The sequence below is a fragment of the Prunus avium genome, chromosome 1 (genome assembly GCF_965620075.1).
Source record: "Prunus avium chromosome 1, drPruAviu1.hap1.1, whole genome shotgun sequence".
NCBI lineage: Eukaryota > Viridiplantae > Streptophyta > Magnoliopsida > Rosales > Rosaceae > Prunus > Prunus avium.
The window spans coordinates 3,884,301-3,894,644 of record NC_142284.1 but is presented as its reverse complement, the minus strand read 5'-3'; the positions used below and the strand labels follow the sequence as shown (position 1 = coordinate 3,894,644).

Below are 10,344 nucleotides of genomic sequence, written 5' to 3'. Positions count from 1 at the left end.
TTTAGAATTTTTCCATAATTTTTGTAAGTGTTTTTTTTCTTGACAAATGAAGTTCTCATTACCCAAAACACACCAAAAAAAAAACAAAACAAAAAAAGGTTGGGTGGGGGGCTAAATTCTTTGACTTTTAATCAAGGTAGGCAACAAACTCATAAGACCACACATTAAACAGAATCCAAGGTTTTACTTGGTTCAACACCTCACAGTTAATAATGGGAAAGTATTATTAATTATGGTAATTCAACTTATATTGGATTATGGCTATCCCTACTACAGAAACTAACTAATTAGCTTCTTTTCTTCTTTTTTTTCAAACGATTGAAATATATTTACAAGATATCTTTATAAGGACCAATAAATCACCCATAACAAAGCTACACCCCAATTAAGTATCTCTAACTATCGTCCTCGTTAACTATGTGAGTCAAACATGAGACTTCCTCCAAGCAATTAAAGACAAATAGCGCTAGACTTAAACTAGTTGGTAGGTTTGATTTAGATTCTCTACACATAAATACAGTATGCCATATTCTCTTTTATACTCGATTTATTAATATTTGATATTGTACTAAGTAAAATTTAGAGTTAATTGTAACAATAGTACAAAAATGATTACTCGATTCTCACTTTAGTCTATTGTCCATGAATATTTTTTTTCTTTCAAATGTGTGACTTTCATCCTTGCTATTACTTTTGTTTAATTTCTATCTATTTTGATCTTTTTTTTTTTTTTTGAGAGAGAATAACAATAGGATTTTATTGATAGGAAATGTAACTAGTAAAAAACCGAACTATGTCGTCGGGAATTAAATGAGTTTAAGTACAACATAGAAATACACCTTTTACTCTCAAAAGTTCGTCATGTGATCAAAATAGGTGAAAAATTAAACGAAAATAAGGCACTTAAACAAATTCATGGACGGCATACACAAATATAAACCTTATTCTCTCTCTCTGTATATATACACCCTTAAATAAAGAACTATAAAATGCTTAACTCCTAAACTTTATCATTGCTTACATTCAAGCACAATATCTACGTGAAAAACGCAATATGAAGACTCTTATTCCAGAAATATATACGGATCGGAAGTGGTTGTAATTGCATAATTGTTCATGATTTCAAGTATAAATTTTTGGGAATTTGTGTAACTAAATTTTTTTATACATAAAATCAGTTTATAATGTTGCTGTCGAATTAATCCCAAACTACGTTTACTAGCTTTTTATTAAGGTAAAATATCATTTCAGCGTTTGGTCACTAAAGAAGATGTGTTATGGTTGTTTTGTATTTTTTCCTACATAAATAATCAATGATTATTCTATAAAATAAAAAATATATAGCATCATTAGATGTTTTACTTCTCTCTCTTTGGAGCCAACCCTTATCTCAATGCATCGACATCAAAAACTTTATGAAGAAAAAAGGCTAACCAAACTTGTTGTCGTAGATCAATCACAAAACTATCAACTTCATTGCCGACTACTCTAGTTCATGTCGGATTTACTTTCAACCCAATAAATGATATCAACAAAAGTATTAATATTTGACTCATCAAGATTAGATTAATTAATTCCTCTTTCTTTATCCAAATCTCTCATTAAGCACTAAACCCAATTTGGGTGCAGCTGGGTTCAAGTTCAAGCTAGCTTCTACTTTGACCACCCCCTACATATACCTTTCCCAAGCAAACCTTTTGACCTTTTGAAAATCAAAACACCAATTATGCTCTAGTTTTGGTCAACCAGTCAGACCTTTGGTTTGTCTTTACCTCACTTCGCCCCCGCACGCTTGGGTAGGCACACATTGCCATCATCTCGTCACCATTATTTACTTGATAATGCAATATCAAGCGCCCTCTGGTTTCTCTGTGTTTTGTTGTTCCTTTCCCAAATAGGATAAGTCTTGTATGCATATAATTGTTCTCAAGCTGTCATCCATATTGTGTATTTCATCACTTGTAGTTCATTATCCATGAATATACTATTTCAGAGTGTCAATATTAGAGTTGAATAACGAAAGTTAGACATGCTGCACATAAAAATACATTTCCATCATTCTATTACAATAAAAGCATTAGAATCATATTCTTATATTTCCGAGTAGTACAAATGATGACGTGACTTTTAGGGTTGTAAATATTGTCGAGTAATGAGAGATGAAGACTTAGAAATGCATTTGTGCATATTCTTTGTGTTTGTAATACCACGTCATATGGTAAGTACGAGCTCACTCAAAACGATAATCTAGACACATATGTACTTGTTATAATTTGAATGAAGTTATAATGCCACATCATCATGCTTGCCACTAGATATTACGTATGTTCAAATACAATAATTATACGAGGGTAACATGAAAATAGAAAATATCATATGCTAATACGAATTAGTGATGTATATGTCATACATCCCCTATTTAAAGATCATATTTAGTCCTCGCTCTAGTTTCATTTTTTTTAAAAGGGTGTGAGAAAAAGAAGGCTCTCAAAGAAATTAATGGGAATATGTTACTGTGCATACTGCCTCAGTGTTCCAACCAAAAGCTTTCGTCAATTCAAAAGTCCAATGGCTTGGCACATTTCGTTTTCATCACTTTTTAAGAATATATGGGAAGCAATGGACTTGATCATTTTGCTTGCTTTTGAAACAGTAAACCCCAATTCTTCCTAGCATTGTTTTATTTTTGTGGAAATTAAAGAGATTTTAGGTGCCTTAATTACATAAAAGAAAGAAACCCTTTGCGCCTAATATTACTGCGGTTCTCCAGTCTCCGCATAAACATAAAGAAACCACTTCGTTTCCAAAACCCTTTGCGCCTAATATTACCGCGGTTCTACGTTTGTAACACAATGCCGGTGCGGAATTGTAGCACAGTCTCACTTATATTTGCAACCCAAATACAAAGGAATCAAATTTTCCTACTGCTATTAATAGGAGTGTCTCTCATCATATATGTTATTCCAACTTGAGGCTTTCTATTGCCACATTTCCTTTTGTTGAAGTGTATCCAATATAATAATAAATCACAAAATACACTATATACATAACAAAGAATATTATTTTAAGAATAAACTGTTTCTAGCCCTCTTTCCCTTGAAAAACACTCTTAGCGCCGTTTTCACTTTGAGGGAAGAGGATGCCAATATTCTTCCTCGCTTCTCTCTTCCCCCATTTTTAGTGACACAAGGTTTCCCATGTTTGTCTTGGTTTGGTTCTACTTTTCCTCCACCCATCACAGGTGGGCATCAAATCTCCACCATCATCCTTTTTGCAGTTTCTTTATTTTTAAAATAAGTCGCAGAGACTCTTTGAGCTTTATGTGTAGTTTTTACCTCTCCTTTATGAAAGCTTTTACCTATCCTTTTGTGAGAGCTTTCCACCTCTTTTTTTTTATAGAGTTTTATTTGTATTGTTCTGGCTTGGTTTTTTCAAGCTATATCTCTTTTTTATTGTTGAGTTTGTAATCTTCGTTGAGATGCTTATGCCAAGTTTCTCCAGTCCTGCATGATCGTTAGTGGAGGCGCTCTAGATTGTCTTAATTAGATTTTTCTATTATTGTAATATTCATTTGTGGCTAGTTTGTATTGGCCCTTTATGACTATTGGCTTTTTTGGCTGAATTATGAATGCAATTCCAAAATTTCTCCACAAAAAAAATACTATTGTTTCTCCCGTAAACTATAATCATATTGAGAATGAACCCCTTAAACTACTTTTCTACTTTTCTAGAGACCCCTCTCTCCCAAAAAACACTCCTAGAGTCGTTTTCACTTTGAGAGGGGAGGAAGCCAATGTTCTTCCTCCCCTCTCCCATCTTCTCTTCCTCCTTATCTTCTTCCCTCATTTTCATAAACAAAAGGTTTTCCCTATTTGTCTTCGTTTGGTTATGATTTTCCTCCAACCATCACAAACGGCTGTGTCTTGGGACGTGAAAATTGAGAAGGTAGGGACTAACATGTCTTAATTAAGGGTGTAACCACAATATACTAAACTGTAATTATTCCATAATTAAACTATTGGGGGAGTCTTCATGGGCAATGCACTTAGTGACCAGTTGTTGATATGCCTTGCTCAATTTCTGCATGTAAAATTCTTCTATATTAGCACTACTTATTCAAGCTGTTTCAACGTCATATAGGACCTAAAAGGTTTATGTTTTTCAATATTTTGATTCATGAGATAGAGTTAATTTACTCTTTGCTCCTTAATTATCGTTCGTGCTAAACTTTTCTCCTCACACATCAATTGTGAATTTTATTGGCTAGATGTTTTGATGCTACCTTGGTTGAGATCCCTGTTGAAGTGGAGATCATCACTATTATCATGTATGATTTCTGAGCATTTAATGGAAGCATTTCTTCATACAAGCATATAAGATTTCGCATTGACTTTGTTGACCATGATCATCCTGTGAAGGCTTTCCAGTGTCTCTGTGGAAGCCCACTTTGTCGTGGCCACAACCTTTAAAGTACTTCAAGCATAATTTCTTCTTATAGTTCTAGCATGGTTAAAATACTACAATGAAGTGGAAATCATGTCTTATAGTTTTGTAATCTCACTGGATTCCTTTCATATCAGTATCAGTTTGATTATGAAAGGAATCCAGTGAGAATGTTAATGCCTTCAAGGAGTCCAGTTAGATTCTTGACTTGAGAATGTTAATGCCTTCAAGGGTCCATCTGTTTTTGAGATAATAGAATGTTTTGAAAAAACATACGCATGCTGGAAAAGCTTTCCTGAAATGTTTATTTTCTTTGCTCCCTCTAGAGAAAAATGTATGTGAAGTCCGTCATATACCTTCCTCTCTATTTCTCTTGAGAAATTTCACATTTAAGTTTATCTTATGTTATGATATGCATAACATGCAAAATTATAATGCAAATTCATTGGAGGATGAAAATGTCTAATGTAGTTTCTTTCAATACTCTCATCAACTCAAGCTTTCGGCAAATACAGCTGATAGCTTTTACAGTCTTCACCTGGGATGGAGCCACACTTCGGCTGGAAGTGGCCATGCCCCCATAACTCCAAATTGGGAAAATATTGAAAAATCTATTTTATTGGTCCTCAAGTAATAAATATGTGTTGTTGACCACACGAGGAAATGGAAGCTAATTCTGCCGCTTTCTTCACAAAAATCTGTGCGTCTTCAATAAATAGTATGTTAAACATAATTTTTTTTTTCTTCAAGAAAGATAACCGCTTGAAGTCAAGTGATTATCCTGCATTCTCCTCATTTATGTTTCTTCCAATTATTTTTTTTAAATACAAGCGATTGTCTAATTTACATTAAATTAATCTACTTTATGGGAAGGTGAACTCGAACTTGGATGCAAATGGTGGGGCTCACTTCCCTCATCTGACAAAAAAAGACCTGGCTTATAAAGTTGTCGAATTAATAGTGAAGCATCAGTAATAATTTGTTTGGTTTTACTGCTTATCCTGGTTAAAATTAGAATAGGCCTCTGCCAAACCAAAAATAAAAAGAATGCTGGGCCCCCATTCTAGAGACTACAGAGCAAGGACAAAGCCAAGGCCCAGTACTAAGCGAGGTCAGACTCTTTTAAAAGGCCCAGGACTTATTCGGTATTTTGATCAAAGAATTTGGATGAATTGTAACCTGGCTAAAAACCCAACGCGGGCCTCTATATACACAAGTCCAAAGCCCTAATCGTTCTCAGAGTCTCGTTTCAGCAGCTACTGTTTCTGCTTCATTTTCTGTTTGTTTCTCATGAAAATGTAGCCCAAGCATGCTAAAGCCCATCGCTGTGAGAAATAAATATTATCCAGCCCAAGCTTAATTGGACAGTCCCATCTTGTTATTAAAACGTCGTCGTACTCTTCTTTTTAGGGTTTCAGCTTCATACCTCCATAGAATCACACTCCCTATATCGAAGTCTCTGTCTTCAACCTCAATCCCTCACGAAAACCCGCTCACTTTTGTGTCTTATCAGCATCATCTTCCTCCGTAAGTATTTAACTTTCTATAATTTCTTGAGTTCGTGATTAATTTAATTGTTCTTTTTTGCCTATTGTTTCGTCTTTTATTTGTAAGAATGTTATTATTTTCTGGGTTCCTAAGAACTGAAAATATCGGTGTCTGTAAGAATGCTTATGTTGAATTTTTATACTTCAGCTTTAATTAAAGCTTCGGGATGTTAATATGAACCACCATATATTGAAACTTACATGCCTCCAGATTTCCCCCTTTTTTTGTTGTTGAAATTTTCGTGAATCTTGTAAGCTTTAATCATTGAGTTTTGTAATAAAATTAACAGTTTTTAAAGTTAACACCCCCATTCAAGTGGAGTTGTCCATTAACTAGAAGTTTTTTTATATATTTTGTTATTTAATGGTATCTTCTTCCTCAATCATGGGTGTAGGACTTTTATTTATTTGATTATTTATTGGTATCTTCTCCCTCAAACATGGGTGTTGTTGACGAGAGGGGTTATTTATGCCGAGGGTTTCTAACAATTTTGTCTACAATTTCGAGTCATGGACTGTAAATGTTTTTGAGCTGCTGAAATTGGATGAGATTGTGCAACAGAGCTTTGTCCTTTCTCATTGTTTAGCTATTTCTTGCTCTTAATCATGGTAAATGAGAAGTTTTTAAGTAATGGGTTGTATAAACCAACAATGGAATAGGCTTTTTTGATTTGTCTAACAACTGCATCCGCATGAGATTAAATAAGAGGTGGCATTCTTGTGCGTGTGTGTGTGAGAGAAATCCTTTAGAATTAATTCTTTGTGGTGGTTTGGTTTGATTCTTTCAGTTGAACAGTGGTGCGTTGTTTTTTTATGTTATCTGACACTTGGAATTTACCTCAATTTTAATCAGTTTGAAGATGAAGAAGAAGAGGGCAAGTCATGCCATCCATTCCAAACCAGTTCTCGATCTGAAGTCTATCATCCATCAGAATTCTCAGTTCTTCGACAAGTTAGTTGAGCTCATCCCTGCCAGGTTCTATCTACCCATTGATGATGATGAGAAGCCGTGGTTTCAGGGTCTCAGCAAGTCTGCCAAAGCTTCAGCAAAGAAGGAATCAAAGGAAAACATTAAGAAGGCTCGAAGACAACGATTGGATCCAGAGAAGTCTTCTACGACAACCCTTGATTTGCTAAAACAAAGTTTGGAAAAGAAGTCAAGCGATGAGAGTGACAGTGATGAAATAGAGGTTAAACCTGTGGTGGCTGGTCTAGAAGATGATGACCGGTCAGTGACTTATGAAGAACTCCAGCATCGTCTTCGTCGTAAGATTGAGGAGTTTCGGGCTGGTCGGCACTGTGAAGGTTCAGAGAGAGCAAGGAAGAGGATCGAGAGACATGAGAGATATGAGAAGAAAGGAGCTGACCCGAAGAAACGGAAGAGAGAAACTGCATCTGATGGAAAGAAATCGACTAGTGACGATTCAGTGATGAAAGATGCTGCAGAGGCTTCGAAGGAGCTCACATTCAGTCATGTCAAACTTGGGAATGAAGATGAGCTGGGGAAGAAGAATAAGAAGAGAAAATTGTCAAAGTTGCAGGAGCTTGAGAGGGCAAAACAGTTGGAAGAAGCCAAGAAAGATCCCGAGAAAGGTGAGATAATCGCAAAGAAGCATTCTTGGAAAGCAGCAACAAGTAGAGCTGCTGGGATCAAGGTTCATGATGATCCAAAGTTGTTGAAACAAAGCCTTCACAAGGAGAAGAAGAAGCACCAGAAGAATGCTGAGAAGTGGAAGGGAAGGGTTGAAACCACAGAGAAGATGAAAGCAGACAAACAGAAGAAGAGATCAGATAACATATCACAGAAGAAGCAAGAGAAGAAAATGCGGAAGATTGCGAAAAGAGAGAAAAAACTCATGCGGCCAGGTTTTGAAGGTCGCAAAGAAGGTTTTATCACGCAAGGTTAAGCATTAAGTTCTCACAAGAATTTAAGTCCAATCAGCTCAGGGGAGGTTAATTTGAGGGTTTTTTTTTGTTCTTATAGAGCACAGCCCTGCCCTTCTCCTTAAATTTTGATTTCCTTCAGTTTGCCTTTTTGTACTTTATAACTATTTAATGCTTAGGAGCTGATATTTAGCCGATGAATGTGATTCAAGCAATTTCTTGCCCTTTGCTGCTATAAAGGATTAATCTGAATTTACCACAATCAGGATTTTGAGCTTAATGATTGCTCTGTTTCTAGGCTCAGTGAAATCTTTCCTTGACGATAATGCTGATAATCTTACAACAAAATTAGAGGCATTCCAATTGTAATCAATCTGAATATTGAAGGAAAATACAGAATTCAAAATGATGCAGAGCTGTTCTCCTGATTGGTATCAGGCTACTTGAGAGATTGATACCATATAAAAATAGCAATACAAACTAATATTATTTAAATCAAGGAGTATGTTAACCAAGCTGTAATTAAAAACCATATATTTATACACATGATGCCACACATAATGCTGAAAACAAGCTAGTTCCCACATATGTGGTACAAACATGCACAACACACCACTTGGTCACTGATTACATCTATCTACAACCACAATACCCACAAACTAAAAATTATGACTCCCACAAAAGGAGAGGAAAACAAAAGAGACATTTCCTTCCATCTAAATGTGGAAGTCACACTACTATATGAGATCCTCAAACAACCCTAGTGCCAGGGACTGCTCCAGCTGTGCCCTTGTGAATTGGATCCGCACCGGTAGCCGGGTAGTCGTTGTCGCGGTAACCCGGGCCATACTTTTTGCTGCAGACACCGGCATGAATTAACAGGACGTACAAAAGCTGAGTGAATGCCAAGATTATTATGAAAGCCTCCAGGATCTTCAGCCTCCATCCTCTGTGACCTCCAATGCTTATTTGCTTGCATGCCAACCTGTGAACACACACAATTATCTCAATTAGTCAATTGGTTAATCTAATTGTGTGTTGTAACTATTTATGTGAATTGATCAGATTCTTAGATTTGTTTACCCAAAGGCTAGTGCAGTGAGAGCCCATGCCACAAGTGATGATGATCCTGCTGCAGCTAGGCTGTCACTCCTCCAAGCTCTGAGATGGTTTGCTCCAGCCAACTTTGATGCTATGCCCATCACCCCAGCCAATATGGCGAATATCAGAAAGAACATTGTTGCTCCATTTCCTCCAAAACCTGCCCAAAATTTTTACACTCTGTGATATCAAAAACCAAGAAAAATTACATCCCTTCTATGTAGAATCTTCTCTATATAATCATTTTAAGTAATTTTATTGAAAATCACACTGAATCGCTTAAAGTTATTATATGAATAAGCACGTGGAAGTTGTTTCTCCACACAAGTGATTCTGAACAAACCCATAATTAAACAAGAAAACCCACAAAGAAAAGAGAGAGGTAATATAATCAACTTACTAGGGTGGTTGGTCTGGCCGTTGATAAACTTGTTAAGACACCAGCTAGCAAAACCAACTACAATCAAATACATGATCAAGTTGAGAAACAGCAATGGAGCTGCCACGGTCCTTCCCACTGTCTGAGCCATATCTCCTTTCAAAATCTCACAGATAAAAGCAACAAAACTAACACCAAGCAAGCTCTGTTTCTTTCAAGCACAAACTTTCTGCTGATCACTTTGTTTTTTGTTGAAGGCCTTTGGTAAGAGCAAGGAGGTTGCAAGCTGAGGCTCTATATAGAAGAGGCAACCGACGTAATGGTGTTAGAAATGAGATACGTGTAAAGCAATCGGATATGCATGCGGATTATTGGTTACAGGTGGTAGGACACTTGTCAAGATTCGGTCACTCTTCTTCCCAAGAAACCCTCTCTCTGTCTCTTGGCCCCTCCAAGTTTCAAACTTTAAACAAACGGTGCATTATCTATACACCAGAGAAATGTCTAGCATACTGCTCAGCTGCACTGCCTAGACTGGTCCAGCACCCCAGTGAGCCCACCCCATCAACGGTGGAGATCAAAATCTCCATGTATTGGAGGGTGATGATGAAGAATGTTCCAAAGTTAAAGCATCTTTGATGTCGGCGGGGTGCCTCTATGAACTTCATGTGTTTCTGATGATCTTGTTAGAGTTTGATATATCTGGCAATTAATATACAGTAGCAATCAAAAGGGGTTTCTTTCTGGAATGATCCTTTCCTTGTTTGATTCTTGTTTTATCCAAACTTTAAAAAGGACACAATCGTCATAATAAAATGTAATATAAATACAAGTGCTGGGAAGTATGTGTTGCTACTCTTTTAGCCAATCTTTTTTGTCCTTGCTCATTCCCTTTAGTCTTGTGAATTGCTGCAAAATGAAGTTTCAGGAGTCTTGGAATTCTTCAACCAAGCATGTTTATAGTGAGCAAAATTGTGTTATGCTCTATGG

General features: G+C 36.3%; 2 protein-coding genes across 2 annotated transcripts; one reads left to right on the top strand and one right to left on the bottom strand.

Annotated features, from left to right (window-relative positions):
- Positions 1–5,816: 5,816 nt before the first annotated feature.
- On the top strand, positions 5,817–8,098 carry LOC110765823 (Surfeit locus protein 6). The gene is made up of 2 exons (XM_021969066.2): positions 5,817–5,970; positions 6,844–8,098. Exon 2 carries the CDS (start codon positions 6,851–6,853, stop codon positions 7,895–7,897), a length of 1,047 nt encoding a protein of 348 aa, XP_021824758.1. The 5' UTR covers positions 5,817–5,970; positions 6,844–6,850; the 3' UTR covers positions 7,898–8,098.
- A 279-nt stretch (positions 8,099–8,377) lies between these two features.
- On the bottom strand, positions 8,378–9,637 carry LOC110765815 (AWPM-19-like family protein). The gene is made up of 3 exons (XM_021969052.2): positions 9,376–9,637; positions 8,958–9,135; positions 8,378–8,859 (listed from the first exon to the last, which is right to left on the bottom strand). Exons 1-3 carry the CDS (start codon positions 9,503–9,505, stop codon positions 8,625–8,627), a joined length of 543 nt encoding a protein of 180 aa, XP_021824744.1. The 5' UTR covers positions 9,506–9,637; the 3' UTR covers positions 8,378–8,624.
- Positions 9,638–10,344: the final 707 nt, after the last annotated feature.